Genomic DNA, 17,327 nt, shown 5'->3' with positions numbered 1-17,327 from the left:
CCGTAAGAATTCTAAACATCATAAGGAAAGGGTGTTTTTCTTACTAGAGAATTTCTGAGGTAATGATAACAAAATAGTATATTTATTCTATGCATTTCTTGGGTTTTGATTTGGGTCACAAATTCACAGGCTCTTGTTTTCAGGCCATCAGGGTTACATACTCTGTAGGGAAAAAATGTGGATATCTGCTAAAATACAAAAAATATCAAATGGGTTATGCAGAAATCGATTGCAAGAGGTACCTTAAAATGGTGAAAAAGGCAATTAAAAAAGTTGAATGCATTGTGCAGATGTATGGACCCTTAAAAGTGAGAAAGCTTAATTTTGATGAGTAGGAGGGTGCTGAAGTTGCATTTAGATGTACATGTAGACTTGTGTGTCTTGCAACCTATATACCTCAGGGAGTTTGATGTTGGAGTGACAATATTGGATAGAAGATTGATAAATGTGGCCACTTTTAAACTTTTATTTTTAACTCTACTGGACTGATAGTCATTGCCATTCCATGCTAATAGTACATTTGGAATCATTATTAACCACTCTCACTCCATATTCAAAACAGTTAGTTATTAACAATCTTACCATAAATTATCTGCAAGTATACAACACACTGCAGTCAGCTGAGCACTTTGTGGTGCCCAGGAAGCAGGTGGTGAGGCTCAAGAATTCTTCAGCAAGGGAAGCTGCCACTGATGCAAGGGTTTTCTTTGTGCTCCCTCCTCTGAAATTAATTTCTTCTGTTATAAGATGGTTTTGTCTCTTGACAGATCGTGGTCCACCACTGTACCATATCACTGTGTGCTGTGTAACACTGGGGGACCTTGGTCCCTGTGCTCAGGGCTGGTGCCACATCCTGTTGCTTGGCCATTTTTCCCTGCTTGCCTTAGCAGCTGCTTCTTTCTTTCAGTAGCAGCTCAGGGATGAATAGCTGACAATCAGTGAATTGTCATTCAGTTGTTTCTGTTTTCAGCTCTTTCCCATATTAAGACTTTCTGAGCTTAAACTGACCATTAAAAAAAAAGATGTGGTGTCAGACTGCATTTCTCCCAGGAGGCTTTTGAAGTTTATAACAAGTCCAGCAGGCCAGGGTTCTTGTGGAGGTAGTATAGGGCATAGTTGCTGTAAGATCTGAGCCTAATACTACTGATGATAGTGCTGGTGAACTGGGCACACAAATGCTTCCACATTGTTTACCAGTTACACTACACTGGCATGCTTGTATTTGAATTAAAAATAGGAGACTAAAATCCTACTTAGGTGTTTTTTTTCGTGTGTGAAGCTAACATCTACTCTGGCTGCAGAAGGGAAAGTCTGAGTGCTAAAGAGCCAGTGGCATTGTCAGAGCTTTGGGAAAAAAAAAGATCTCAAAAAGAGTGTTGTATGCACCTTAGGCACACACACACAAAGAAGAAAGGGGAGAGAAAAGGCAAGAAAGCCAGAAAGTGGCTGTAGAGACAAGGGAAGTCATTATTTTTTGAGAAAAAAAGTATAATTTTTATATTTTCAGTGCCATGTGACACTGAGTATATCCAAGTAGATCTTTTGCTACTTTTAATGGATATTTCAGACCTTTACTGGTGTTCACAGAAACACTCAATACTTTTCCTCTGCAATATTTCTTTGTTAGTTGTTCTAAATCCACCTGAAAATATGGGTGAGGATTTTTTTTATGTTTTGTCATTTAAGTTTTCTTTTCAATCCCGCATTTATAATATGATGACAATTTTGGAGAATTTTTCAGTAACTTAGTCAGTCCAGTGTGATTTTCACTTGGCAAAACTAATAGTACATTTCCAGAATATTTTTAAATAATATGGTATAATTTTTTGTATCAGGCTAGAGGTCAGTTTGTCACTGTCACTCTCTTAGAATAAAGGGGCCATAATAGCACAAGGGAAGCAAAATACTGGTAGACAAGAGGATGAAAATCATGATTAGGAGATGGCAACGTCCAAGCAAATTGTCATAGAGTGTGGGCATGATGTCTGAAATACTGACTGATGCAAAAAGTAGCAAAAGGTTTGCAGCAATAAAAATGAGAGACCATGCAAGTATTGCTTCACTTTGGGGAATTACTTCTGCTATTTAAGATTAAACAGGTATGGTTTCAAAGCTAGATTAAATATTGTTTTATTTTTAAGCAAGAATAATGATCTGGGGATGGGAGAGATGGGAGTGAAAATCCTTCATAGAAATTTTTTGAAAGAAAAAAATTCAGAGTGCTGTATTTTCATACTGTAAATACCAGTTTCATATTCTGCATCCTGAGATAATTGAGATGAAACTAGAAGTTTAGTAAGTACATTTTTTATCAAGTTTTGTTGTGGCTATAGTAATGTTTTTGCTACTACAGATTATTTAAGAATCCGAAAAATAATGATTTGAGCAATTTCATGTCTCTTTATCTGACTTTATCGATATGAAGATTTATAAAGGAAAGAATAATCCAACGCAGAGAGAGGTTAATGAGAGTAGCATGAAATAAAAATGAATTTATTGGTAGCTTTTAATTTATTTTTTTCAATCCCATAAAATCTCTGTTCACTTTAGTAAAGCACTTGATATTATGTACAATGGGAGAATATTCATTAGAATAAAAATGACAAGAAACAAAAGACTGTCTTAAAAGGAACATGGTTAAAAAAAAATTGTGATATTGCACCAATGAGCATGTCTAACACAGGGTTAGATAGTTTGCCAGATGAGAGGAGAATCAGGTTGTCATCACTGAGTGATCCTGAGGAAGCAGAATAAAAGAAATGAAAATCAATAGCATGAAGTACAAGATCATGCATTTTTGATACTGTAATAAGGGCTTTGGTCAAAAAAAAAAGAGGATATTTTATTGTAAGTTAATCAGATAAGGTATTCCCAGAATAACTGGAGAAATTGTAATGCAAGAATTAAAGGGCTGGTGAGTCATCACCTGAAATGCTGCAGAAATATTTGAAAACAGAAGCAGGTGAAGAGGCTTCTGGTATAATTGTGATATTAGAAAACCAGATTCAGAAGCCCTAAGAACGAAGTTGTTTTAACCATGAAAAACAGATGGTGGGAAATCTAATTATTGCTTACAAAAATAGCAGGAGCCATTCTGGAAGAGGACTGTGAGAGCTTGGGGGGTATGAGCAGGTGTAAGTAGGAGATTGTTTAGGCACACATGCATTGTATTCAGCAAACAACTTGGCTTTGTGGGCTCACTGACATTCAGAACCCCAGGGTTTGACTTTGTTTTTTAACTAGCATTTGAGTTGTGTACTTCAGTTTGGTTTGGGTTTATTTCTGAATCCTTCCAGGATTAGGGGTTAAAGTTAAGGAGGGGTTTTTTTTTTCATTTTCTGCCATTCTTCTATGTCCCTTCACATTTTATACCATGGCTTTCAGAGTCACACAAGAAAAGATTGGCAATTATTTTATATGGTCTTTTTTGGAAGAGCTGGTTATATTTACAGGTTTGTTTTGGTTTTTTTTAATGTTTTCACTAATTTGAAAGCTGCAAAGACAATGGTACCAAACTTAATAGCAGCATATTGTGAACTAGCCTTAATTTGAGGCTATCATCAGAAATATAGTCTTAAAGGAAAATATATCTAATATACACTGCTGAAATCAAAGGCATGCTGAAATCTTAAGTTCAGGAACAACCTTAGATCATGACAGAGGCAAAAAACATCTTCAGGACAAAATAGAGATATAAAGATTCTTGATCAAACATGTAAATGTTCAATGTCAAAAACCTGAAGAACTAGAGTGAAAAACTGGCTTTGCTGGAAGCAAGAGCTTGCAAATCTCTTGTATAGAATGTGTTAATCAGCTCTAGGCACTGAGTTATTTTGCTGAGTTTCTCATCTGGATAAAAGAGTGTAGCTGTCACTCAGCTGCTACCTGCAACTGGTGTAGAGGATTTTTTGGTGTGTTGGACTTTTGTAAGGTTTTTAAATTGGTGTTCCTTGCCAGCACTCATAATTTTGATATTATATACTATACGTACTATGTGTGTATGTCACATTAATTTATACTATGAACTCTTTATGCAAGATAAACGGTCTTGTGAAGAGTCCAAGCAATAGTTAGATTAGGCACAAGTTGTTGTTTTCTGTGTTTCTTGGCATCAATGACATAAAATGGTGTGTGCCTAACCCTCAGATGCTTCTCATGACAGCAGAAGTATGACTTTCTATTAAAATCAGGTTTGTTTCTGGGGCTGGTGAAGACTGAAACATGTCTTAGTCAACATTGTCAGCTTCTAATTTTAGCTGTGCTCCCCAAACAAAACAATTTTTTAACTACGGAAGCCAACTGACCTAACTGGGGGTGATTTTGGCTTACCAATTGCCGAGTCAAAACGTGCAAGTCTAAGATACAATTGAAAAACTATTTTTTAAGTAACCAGAGGCTTTTTAAAATGGTGATTATAAAGCAATTTGTCACATTGCAATGGATCATTTTATAGTTGTCTTAACCTTTCTGCTATGAATGGGATTGTAGTTGCTATGCAGCATTTTACTGTGGTAATTTGGGGATTCTGTCAGGCTTTTTTCAGAGAAGGATGTGTTTATTCTATGTATTTTATATTTTCTCTCACATAACTATTTGGTGGATGAAATTAGGTATCCACTACACAGTGTAGTAACATCATAGGGATACAGACTTTCTCCAAGGAGAAAGTCTGGAGGAGGTTTGTTCCTGGAGGAGGTGTTTTTTTTAAGATGAAGATAACTATACCTTTACAGATATTTACGCTATATTATGAACGAAATAAGTCATTAAAAAGAAAAAAAAAAGTCTTTGGACTAGAATTCACAGTGTGTTCTTACATCTTTATATCTTGCTCCTATGAAACTTGAATAAATGCTTGGTTGCCTTCATAAATAATTGAAAATAAGTTTTAACCGATGGCAATAATATAGATCTAAGAAAGAACACTTGTTAATCATCCTAAGATTACTCTGGTCACCTTGATATTTCAATCAACTGTTTACAGATAAAGCATTCAACTTTACATGCAATGCTTCAAATAGATGAAAGTTGTATCTCTCTTTTCCTGGCAAAGAAAATTTGCACTTTTTCTTCATCCTTCTGTCATATGTCCTTCTATAAATCCCTGATGTTTCAGCTCCACTCCTTTCTTTTTCCTAAGTCCCTGTGTTGCTTTGTTGTATCTTCTCAAATGCTTGGCCAGCACTTTTGCTCCAAAAAATTCTGTTGTGTTTTTTACTGTACATAGTGCTTTTAAACTAGAGAACTGAGGTTTAGGTTTTATGCATAGGTGTTTAATAGCCCATGTGTTTGAGAATCTGATTTTCTTTATGGTCATTCATAAAAATGTTTGTATTTTCTGTTTTAACAGAATGAGATGGAGAAAAGCTTTGTGGTTTCTTAGAATATCTTGAAAACTTGTACTTTGGTTAATCAGAGGAGACAGACTGGCATATGTATATCTCAGTTTCCCTAAAACAGTGTTGATTGGAATGCAAAACCTCGGGCATAAAAACAGATGAAAATACAGCTTTCAAACAGCATACATCTAGTGAGAATAAGGAATCTGTGTAAGAGGAGAGAGCTGAACACTGTAGAGCGACCTCCTCATCTTGCATTCTAATTTGTTCAGTGTGCTTTTATTTCAGAATTAACAATGTAACATGCTGACTTGGGTAAGGTTTTAACTCTTGCATTTTGGAAACAATGGTTTTTATTTAGTGTGTTAACAGAATGTATGTTCTGTGTTTTAGTCTCAGCAGAAAACCTGGAGAAGAGCCTCAAGCATATGGAGAGGCAGCTTCAACAGCTTGAGAAGGATTTGCAGACTTTTCCAGTTCCTGAAGATAAGCACGATAAGTTTGTAGCGAAAATGTCAATATCCTTTGAGGCACTCTGCAAATCCAAAATCCCTAAGTAATTTTACTGCATTGCTTTAAATTTTAAATTTATTTGCATAACTTCTGTTTAGTTTGTTCCATGTATTTTTGAAAAATATGACTTATTTTTCCTCTCAAAAACTACATATATGAACAGTCCAATTAAAGGATTCCCCTGAAGTGGAATGAATGAGGGAAAATGCTTACTGACAGTATATGAGTTTCTTAACTTAGTAAAGAGAAGTTATAATAGGAATGTTAAGCACTCTAGTGTTACATGGTATTTTTATGTCAGAGTCTCTTAGAAAAATATGTCTGTCACCCTGTGTCTCTTTTTTTTCTAGTGTATGCATTACCATTGTAAATGTTTTTGTACATGCAACCACAGAACCAGAAAATTTCTGTTATTTCAGAAATGAGATTCATAGCTCATGAAAACTGTTTTCTGGTGTTATTTTTGCCAAAATTCTTTTTCTCACTATTTGTTCCAAATCATGCAGCCAACTTCACTGCCTGTCTTTCATAAGAACACCTTGTGACATGAAGATAATTAATTAAACTGGGAAAAAAAATAAATTCTTTTACTTAAACCTCTCTAGCAAATGTTGGCCATATATGCTTGGCACCAAAACGAATCTGGAAGCAGAAATACGAGCAGACAGGTTGAAATTTGCTCTGCAGGCATAGTTAGGTTGTTGCCTAGCTGGAAGACTGCTTTGTTATGTACCAAGGCTGGAGGACTCAGGACACAGTCCTCTTTATTCATCTCATCCTATTACACAAGCTTGGCAAATGACCCCGAGGCCAGGTGGGTGCACTTGGCTCTTCCTGTGTGAGGGCCAGTTCTGTCTTTGTTAGATGCACTGCACCCAAGTGTTTGCAACTTAGCTTCAGGCCTTCTGTGGCTGCTGTGGGTTATCTTAACCTTCCAGTGTCATTACTAATATTTTGTAAGGTTGGATATTTTGTTGTTGAGTTTGTTCTGTTTAATGTTGGTGGTGATGCCTTTTCTTCCCAGCTCAATGTGGTTTTGGGAGATATGTTGCAGCCCACTAGCAAGGTGTCTCTATAGTATGAAGCATCAGTTTGATCCTGAAGAAACTGACAGCATGATAGGAGAACTAGGAGATGGGTCCTGAAGGCAAGAGATAAAATATTGCTAGGAAGTTAGAGGAAAATATATCCATGAGAGATTTTGGAGAATATTGCTAGGACTTAAAAAGTCTATACTTTGTTTGGAAAATTATATGTAGTCTAACAAGTTAGGAATGAGAAGCACTTGTTAAAAAATCTAAACTATGAAAAAAGGACAGACCCTTCTTTATCTGTTAAAATATAATAGACTATTTCAGTTGGAAAGGACCTACAACAATCACCTAATCTGAAATAGTCATGATGCAGGCTCTTCAAATACCTTCTAACTTTTTTTTTTTCCTAATGACTAAATTTTGAAGGAACAGTTAGTATACAGCTTTCCTTGGGTATGTATTTGTAAAAAAAGATAAGAATTAAATTAGCAAAATTCAGTTGAGAATGAGTGCATCCTCCCAAAAATCTAAGGAGAGCAAAAGAAAAGTGGATAAATAAAGATGTAGTTTATGTACATTATATGCTAATACCAAACATCTAATATCCGAAAATAATTATGTAGGATGCCTCATTTCCCTTTGTGTTACTAACATTTTGGGCATTTATGAAACTTCCTGGCAGAAGTGAGTGGAATACTGTGATAAAAAGTTATCAGTTGTATTTAAGACAGAGTAAGCAGGTAGACCTTGTTGATAAGAAGCATAAACTTTTTCCAGGATTGAAATTCCCTCCCCATATATGAACACCATTGGAGCAGATTACTGATTGCTTAAAAAGGATAGTGATCATCTTAGGAAATGCAAAGGAGGATCTACAATTCTCTTTTTCAGGCATCTCAAAATCTCTAATCCTGCTAGAGAAGATGAGGATTATCAATGTCTGTCAAGAAGATAAGTCATAGCCATGAAGTTAAATTTGTTCTTTGCATCAGTTTTCTCTAGGGAGAATTTCAGTTCACCCTACTGTGTAATATTTTAGATGGAAGGATGTTGTTAAAGGAATCAGTAGAATTCTTTTTCTTAACATAAAATAAGTAGCAATAAATCCCCAGGAGTAAACAGTGGTCACAAAACACTTGAACAAAATTCAAAATTAACTCAAATATAAACTTAATGGACTACAGACTCTTACATGCACTAAGCTAGCTGGAGGCAGAAATTTTCTCATGCAACTGAGGATTTGTAGAATAATTTGGGTTGGAAGGAATCTCAAGGATCATCTGGTTTCAACCTCTCTGCTGTGGGCAGAACACCTTTCATGAGATCAGGTCAAAGCTGAAAAGAAGCCCACAAGTTTTTTAGAAGGGCTACGAGGAGGATTTTCAAGTCAGGCTTTGCTACCAAGAAAACTGATGAAGACTAATTATGAAATGGACATGTATTAACTGGAAGTAAAATGTGATGGAAGAGAGTCACTGTGTATTTTGTTAGGAGAAACCATCCTTTGCAGGTCTGTTGCAGCATGCAGATAAAGGTAAGAAGTCAATAGAACATAACTGAATTTCCATTCACGTTTCAACAAGGTGTTTTCACAAAGACTTATAAGGAAAGAATTTTCTTAGGTTAAAAAGTGGTTTCATTACTTTTTTTTTAATTAATATGTTTGAAAAAAAAATCCTTACATCAAAGGGAGATGCTGATAGCTGCTGACAAAGCAACAAGTGAACTTCAGTGATTATAGACTGATAGATCTGAAGGAGAAACACTCTATTAGGACAATCGGGAACAAATCCAGTTGAGAACAAGGAGAAAACATAAACAGCAAGATACTGTAAAAACCAGCAAGACTCTTACATCATCAGTTCTTCCATTACTACATCTCAAAAAGTGGAGTATGTATCTACTGATGTGGCAGAGAATGGTGGCAATGAGCAGCAACTAGCAATAGGTTATAAAGAAGGAATGTTTTAATAGAGTAATACTCTGATGATGGAAAATCAAAAAAGTTAAGAAAATACAGTAAAAATACTAGTAATTTTGTGTCTCATGCAGAAGGAAAGAGAGGAATATATTCTTTGTGTCTTTAAATAACCATGGGTTCATCTCATGTGAAATACTGTCCAGCCGGTTACAACACACTAACAGAAATGTTTTCATGGACAGCAGACAATTAAATTGAAAATATGAATGAATTTCATATAAGGCCTAGATAGGTGGCTAAACAGTAGCCTAGAGGCAGCTTTAGTTCAGAAGAATGACTAACATACAGATTGCTAGAAACTGAATACTACATCACTTGAATTGTCATGCTACATTTGCCAAGTTTTGTTTCCTCCTTGTTTTCCCTAATTGTTGGGTATTGACTGCTGTCAGAAACTGGCAAAATAAATATTTGGTCTTAGAATAAACCAGTACAGGTAAAACCAACTCTTAAGATCTGATTAGTCCTGAGACCATATGATGAAGTCAATAATACACATTTTATTTAACAGTAAATGGGGCTGGGTAGGGGGAAAGGAAGAGACATCTGAAGCAAGAGATAGTCCCCACTTGTGGATCCAATGGTATGCTGTTAGTCTTTCTTCACCTTAGGCTTCTTGGTGATGGTATGTCCTGAGGTGGTTCAAAGCTTTTCACTATTTATATAGTTTAGCAAACAAATAAATTAATGCTCACTGGCTACACACCTCTCTTACTGTTAGTCCTGTGCTCAGTCTTTCTCTTCATTTTTGTTCAGTGGGTTGTGATCTTCCCTGCCAGAATTACCTTCTACCCAGCTGGAGCTGATTTCAGCACAGTTACTGAATTGGCTTTCCTTCTGGACTAGAAATTCTATATTCTTTGTGTCCATTGTCAGTGATCTATTCTTCACCTCCAGCTTTGTTACCTTCCCCTAGGTCTGCGATAGCACCCCAACAACAGTATCACCTTTATCTTATCTAAAGTTCCTATCACAGTGTTTTAATTTCTAGTCCCTCATATTTGGAGGCATATTCTTCAGTAGTCACTGTTGCCCGTCTATCCCATAACTTGGGATGATCTTTGTTTGACCAGTGATATTTGTGTTTGCAGTTGATTCTTTACACAGATTTCCACAGAGGGAATTGTTGTCTGGATGCATTGACCAGGATTTGCTACCCAGATCTCACCTCTGCCAGGTTAGAAACATCCTGTCACTCTCTCTGTGCTTATCTCATGGTAATGTTCTTCTGTGGCCTGAAGGGTGCTTGAGACAGGCAACTGTGCTCTTTAAGCCCTTACACCAGCCATACTACATATTTCATTGTATTAGACTATTCAAATACAATATTTTGAATAGTAAATATTATAAACAGAAGCAGTTTACCCTCACCTACTACCTGACCCAGCAGACAGACAGCAATTTCTAAACAGCATAATTGCCTATGGTTTCTAGTCATGTCTGTGAACACACTAATTAAACCAGCTCACTTTTAGGAAAACAGGAACTTCAATAAATTACGAAGCAGAAAAGGTTTGATGTAAAGGTTAGATAATCCTGCGCAGCATGATGGAACCTGGACCTGTTTTTACTTTTATTCCTATGACAAGGAAATTTGAATGGTGATGATGTCTTGAAAAGCATGCAGCTCATAAAAAGAAACCAGCAGGAAGTCTTAAAAAAGAAGTATAGTGCTTTGTAGAAAATAATTTTTCATCCTGAGTACAATTAAGCTCCATGGACAAGCAGGCCATTACATCCTGTCGCTAAATATCACAACCCAAGGCCCCCTAATGAACTGATTAGCATTCTTGTTTCTTTGGGAAGTCAGAGACATGCACAGTTGGTTCACTCGTTTATTGACAAAGTCTGTAATTATGAATATTTCTCCTATATATTAGATTGCGTTAATTTGTGAGCCATCGTGTGTATGCTAGCTGAAAAGAAATAGTTATTATCTCAATTCTTCTGTTTCCTTTAATTAGGAAAGTCAAAGAATATTGAATTGATATCGATCTAACGTATTAAATCCATCGAGTGAAATGTTCCATAAAAAGCACAGTGAACAAAATACATTTGTACGTTCAAAATAAAAATTTAGTGGGTTTAGGAAGAGTATTTAAATTGCATATTAAAAGTTTAATTAAGTGATTTAGTCAACATGCTGTTTATCAGAACAGCTTCCATCTTCTGATTTTCCAAGCAGCAGCTGAGAAAGTTTGAGCTTACTGATAAAAGTGGTGTTGATGGTGTTCTTTTACAGAAACTTATGGAACTAATACTTGATAGACAATCAGCTGATTGCTGCTTTTCAGCTAGGAAAAAAATCCTTTATTTTGATCAATTAGCTGTTCCTTTGCCATTTAATTTGATTTGTTGACATTGCAGAAAGGGGAGGAAGAAACAGCACTTAAATGAGTCAGAGCCTTCTCTACCAAATGAGGTAAAAGAAACCCATTTCAGCTGCAGGAAGAGACTTGCTGCCTCCAAACTCTTGGTTACTTAATTGACCTCATAGTTTGAAGTTCCCCCGTGCAACATAAATGAATCTGTAAGATGTCCTTGCATCCTAAGGACTACAGATTTGTGGATTACAGAACCTAAACTCTTCAGGTAAAAAAATGTTGTGTGTTGCTCTTTGGTAGAAGGTCAAGATGTCAACTGTGTGGACAGGTAATGAGATAGGGCTTTGGCAACCAATGTAAATTTAATTTAAGTCTATAATTCTTTTAATATCTGCTCTGGACTTAAGGCATATATTATAGCTAGCAATGGTTTTACTTGTAATATGTGTGATACATACACAGTGGATGCAGCAGCTTTGTTTGATACAAATACCTGCCAATTTGTTTTAGTATTATAACCTAGAGATAAGTAGGAGTGAATCAAAGAGAAGGTATTATTTGACAAGTACTCTTCAGAAGGTACTGATTTAAAAATTGAAACATTTCTATGCTTCTTGAACTATTATTTTCAGATGCAAATTTTTCTCTTGAACCTTGGTATATGCATATAAAAAGAATTCTCTCTGACACGTATTTTTCAGATAATTGCAATTATTTTCCCAAAATGTGAGAAATCCTTAACAGTCCTACAGCATTCACACTGTTTGCTTTTAGTAGAAAATCATTTGTTGAAATGGTTTGAAGTGACCACAAAGTGTTTTGCGCCAGTCTTCAAAAAGTTTGCCATGTTTTGTGGAGGCTGTTGTCATCCAGTATAGTGGCAGTCTCAGTTCCCTTTTGAAGATTCTTCTAAAATACAAGGGGTGAATACTGGCGTCTTTTAAGAAAGTGTTTAGTAGAGATTAAAGTTATTCATCATCTTTTCTAGGGTAACAGCTGTTTTTACTTAGCTTGATATGCTGCACTATGTTAGTATTTTATATACACAATGTATTAAAATCCATATAAATTATTGACGAGCAATTCAATGTGAAAAGACCTGCCAGAATATGTAAGACCAAACATACATTAATTAGCAGAATGATCTGTAGTCCAGTGATTCCAAAAAGGCAGTCCATGAAGTAAAGCCATTTCAGAAAAAGTTAACAAATACCAAACTACTTGATTTTTTTTTCTTCCCACCTGTGTTGCAGCTCAGCTGTACTTCTGTCTTCATTCATCCAAAACCAATGAATTGTGTAGTTGATAATGTGTATGTATCAACCTGTTCATGATAATTACAGTTGGGATTGCTGTACTCAGTAGTATTCCCTGTTGTTTCCAGTTTAGCTAGAGTTGGCTAACAAAAGCCATATTTAAGGAGAAAAGGAAGAGGAGTTATTAAAAGTACCTAAATTGAAGCACAGTCTCAGTAGAATGCCAAGAGCTTAGAGGTATCCCATAATGCACCAGATGGAAAATGAAAATCTCAGGATTCATCATGTCTGGCATTGAAGTATTAGATAGCAAAACATCCTGCCAGAATACTGTTATTTTGTGTTTAAAATTATGCATCAGATATTCAAGGGGAGTCAGTTTTCAACAGTAAAAAATCAACCATCTTGTATGGACTCTATTAACATAGCTGTAATTTTGGCTGTGTCTTGAAGAATAGCACAGAAATTTTCTCTCACTTCCTCCACTCCCCAGGTTTTCTTTTCAGGATATTTTTTGTAATTTACAAGATGAAGTCTATATTTGACTGATAATTTCAACGCTTTTTTTGTTTTGCTTCCTAGAAAATGAAAAATACTGGAGTGTTTAATATCTGGCATTTATGTAGAGAGGCAGCAAAACTAATTTATTTATTTTTCCTTTACCCTTCACTCTGTGGAAATAAACACCCTCACAATTGCAAAAAACTACATACAATTTTTCATAAGAACCGTTAATAGTCAAAGAATCACAAATAATAAGTATCCTAAATTTTAGGATCAAAATTTAACTAGATGTAGGAATTATTTTTTCTAGTTTCACTCTTTTTTGTTGTTTTGGTTTGTTTGTGTTTTCGTGAACTGGTGACATTTCTTTTGATGGTCTTAGCTTGTTTTGTCATGTCTTGTTTCACATGATGCTTTTTTATTTAGTCCTTGGGCAGCCTTTATAGACAAACCTCTCATCAACTTTCTTTGCTTTTGTACCAATAGCTTTTTAAGAGTCTGAATAATTTTTTAAGAATCTCAAGTGTAAAGATCAGTTTCCTGTGCGCTATGCTCATCTTGGGAGCTGAGTAAAGGAGATTCAAATTGATGTAGAAGAAAAGAGGGCTGGCAGCATCAGTTCTCTTTGATCTGTTGCCAGCCAGTCAGCACAGGCAGTCTGGAGCTGCTTACGAGCTGCATCTTGTGAAGTTACTAAAAGCATGAAAAGAAGCTTGTACAGGCAAAAGAGCCACATTGAGAAAGACTGAAATTAGGTGGTTGATGGGTGATGGAAGATGTATCTTTTAAAATTCTTGAATCCTGACTTTAGTTAGTCCTTTTTCACAAGACTGTCGTAGGGGAGGTTGTTCTGCACTTACATAAACAGCTAGTAGCCATTAGTGACTAACTAGAATATTGTGAAAGTGCATTATTTCTCCCTTCCTGCACATATCTGAGATCACTATTGTGTGAATTTCTGGCCTGGATTCTAAATCACAAAAAAAACCCCCAGGAACTTCGTACTTGTTATTTTTAAAGCAACCTTAACAAACCAGAAGGACCCTTAATAGTGCAACTGAAATGGAATTCAGCTTCTAAACAAAATTAAACTAAAAAAGGAGTGCATTGCAAAAAACCTGAAGAATGAAAACAGTCATCCAGCTGTAAAACATTAATATGTACTGGTCACTAGTGGAGTTCCCCAGGACTTGGTATTGGGGCCAGTCCTGTTCAACATCTTTATTGATGATCTGCTCTACAGGCTTGAGCTCACCCTCAAGCAAGTTTGCTAACAACACCAAATTGGGTGGGACTGTTGATCTGCTGGAGGTGGGAAGGCTCTGCAGAGGGATCTGTGCAGCCTGGGACGATGGACTGAGGCCGGTGGTATGAGATCATTAAGAAAAAATGCCAGGTTCTGTGCTATTCTGTTGGTCTAGATTTTCATGCGCTTGAATAAAAATTCTGCACTTTATATAGTAACCATAGTGTATTTATTCTGTAGTAGAAAGTGTGCAAACACAGTAAATTCTCTTTTGCAGTAGAGGTGGGCAATTTAGAGTAAAAATAAAATGGCTGTTTCTTGTCTTTTGTAGCATTCACTGCAGCAGAAAGATAATGGAACATAAATATTTGTTTATCTACCCTTCCATTAAAGTACACACTTCCTGAAGTTGCCCAACATAGAGAAATGGCTGTGTAGAATATTTTGTCTTTGAGCTTCTTTGGAAAGCTACGTTATTGGAAGTCCTGAATAAACATAGGTGTTTTTATTTTATATGCAATATTTTGATGCTGTTTATAAATTGCTTATCTTTTATAGAAGTAGTTTTATTGTTTTCACCTCTAATTTAATTAAGTTGTGTTGACATTGCAAATAGCCTTAGAAAAAGCATAAATACCTAATGCGGCCTTCAGGAACAGACATAAATGCATTGCTGTTACAATGAAGCTTTTTATCTTTCATGATTTTTACTTTTAATACTGTTTATCAATATTTCTGTTTTTACTCTAATTTTATTAGGGACTGTAGTATTTATTGATAAAATATTCAGGTAAATTATTGGTATCTGTACCTAAATTCCTAGGATATTGTAATTTATATGCCTAAGCATTTAGCTTCAATAAGAAGACAATGATACTAAATAAAGTACATGGGTGCTTGAAGTTAGATTAGTTACATACATTTCATTTCATAAGAAATTATGTAGTAATTGAATAATCTTTATATTTAAAGTGGTTAGGTATTTTGATGAATGTCCCTGAATTTATTCATAGGCTTAGTATACACAGCAAATACCAGGAAGCATGTACAACATGAAAGGAATTCTTTTGGTGCTTATTTGAGGAAATAAGAAATTGGTACGACATACAAATCAATGTTAAATGAAAGCAGTGTTTTTGATTGGATTCACTGAGTATTCTTGAAGCCTTAACAGCAGTGTACAGCTTCCTAGTTCATGCCAAAGAAGATTTTCAGAAACTTTCACGGATGCACGAGAACATGGAAAAACTCTATCAGAATGTGATGGGGTATTTTGCCATTGACCTGAAGAAAGTTTCGGTGGAAGAGTTTTTAACGGACTTAAACAACTTCAGGATGATGTTCATGGTACAATATGTTTATTTTATATCTAATGTTTCTTAGAATTTATATTTTGTAGCCTTATCTATATGTATGAGTTTGGATAATAAGCTGATTTGTGTCACATCTGGCTTCTTATTACATAGCTTAATTTACTGACTACGCTCCTGCAGGAATATTGTACGAGCATGAGTTTCATGACAAAATCTGGTGGAAGATCCAGCTAATGCCTATAGATCAAAAGAAAGATTGAAAGATTCACTTAGTCATTCTGCCACCTACTCCTCATTGCAGCCTAGTCATTACAACTTAGCATTGCAACACATATATTTAGGTTGCTTGCATGTTTCCCAGTCTTGTTTGGTTTTACTTGGATAGTGTGGTTTTTTAATGATTTCAAACAGTCTGAAGATATAGGTGGAAAAAATTACTTCTTTCACAGGTATTGAAAAACAGTTTGAAATTCATATAATTCATATCCACCAGTTTTGAGGAACGCTCTTAAACTGGAACCAGTATTTAGCAACCATTTGGAACATGTAATGATTACTAAGCCTCTGCTGCTTCAGAGTTTCACAACTAAAAACCAAGATACTATTCAATTGCAATAATTGTGCTTGACAAGTTACATATGTCAGATTTTTGGGAATGGGGGCATTGATTGTGTTTTCCTAACTTTATCAGTGCCTAATATGAAGCTCAGTAGTCTGATTTCAGAATTAATAAATATTATAAAACAGGTACATTACTTTAATTTCTGATGTTTAAACCGTACCTCCGATGCAAGTGTTGTGGAATTTTAAAAGCTTAGGTTCATGTTGAGTTGAAGGCTCTAAGAAAGTGGTTGTGCTTTGCATTAATTTTCTCATATTTCTTCTTTGTGTCTTTAAAATTAGCACTGATTCTAGCCTCTACTTCACAGCAGTTTCATAAAGATAGATTAATTACCGCTTCAAAACAGTTAGGTATTATTGATGAGCATGATAGAAGAAACCTTGAGGAAAATTAATAATTTTGTCTTGCAGAGCAGTTTGAAGGCTATAAGAAAAAGAAGTGTAGATAAGGCATGAAACCTCCTATCATTCAATGACACTAATCAAAATCTTGAGTAGCTGCTCAGTTTTGAGACTTTTCAGAAAAGATTTTTGAGATGCCTAACATGAGACAAATGAGCTGATTTTCACGATTGTTTAGTATTGGGTGATGGTTATCTTAGAAAATTTAGTTCAGAAGACTTGTAAATTTGGTGCTAAAAAATTATTGGGTGATTTTGAAGCCCAAACTAAAAGATGACTCGTCACCAGTAGGTATGGGAGAGTGCAGTTCAGTCAAGTTGTTGTCATGCAAAGTTGATGATTTACATGAAGTATTTTCCTACTTATATTTTTTTTCTTAATTAATGAAAATTTATTAAAAAGATTTTAAAATCTCTGTGTTTACATCTGGAGCCCTAGACTTGTGTTTCATAGCTAACTTTGATATGCACTTTGTATTTCAGTGTTATTTGGTAGCTGTGGCAACTATTATTTGCACTCTGTGAGCACCAAATCTAGGGTACAGTTACTTGGCCAGGTCCAAAAAAAGGGGTGAAGCATCTTGCCTTCAGAGCTTTAGCTTCTACAGCTAAATTACTGGTACACTTAGTGGAACATCTTGGGTATCAGATATCCCTGTTAACCTCTCTGTGTAGTTTCACAGCGTCATGGGTGCTGCTAACAAGCTCATTCCTTTCCTGGGAAAGATAGCTTTCATGATGAAGAAATTGTCTAATGGTTAGAATTTTCCTCCAGTTGTAGGAGAGGGAGCCAAC

General features: G+C 35.5%; 1 protein-coding gene across 1 annotated transcript in view; it reads left to right on the top strand.

The window, feature by feature from the left end:
- Nucleotides 1–17,327, top strand: part of DIAPH3 (diaphanous related formin 3) — a 203,987-nt gene that overhangs the window by 112,935 nt on the left and 73,725 nt on the right. The window contains exons 22-23 of the mRNA XM_054271625.1: nucleotides 5,733–5,857; nucleotides 15,380–15,544. Of these exons, the coding sequence (XP_054127600.1) occupies nucleotides 5,733–5,857; nucleotides 15,380–15,544 (290 nt within the window). The remainder of the gene's footprint in view (nucleotides 1–5,732; nucleotides 5,858–15,379; nucleotides 15,545–17,327) is intronic.

The sequence above is a fragment of the Melozone crissalis genome, unplaced genomic scaffold (genome assembly GCF_028551555.1).
Source record: "Melozone crissalis strain CALT ecotype California unplaced genomic scaffold, PUWL_Pcris_2 ptg000013l_1, whole genome shotgun sequence".
Taxonomy (NCBI): Eukaryota; Metazoa; Chordata; class Aves; order Passeriformes; family Passerellidae; genus Melozone; species Melozone crissalis.
This window is presented reverse-complemented; position numbering and strand designations above follow the sequence as displayed.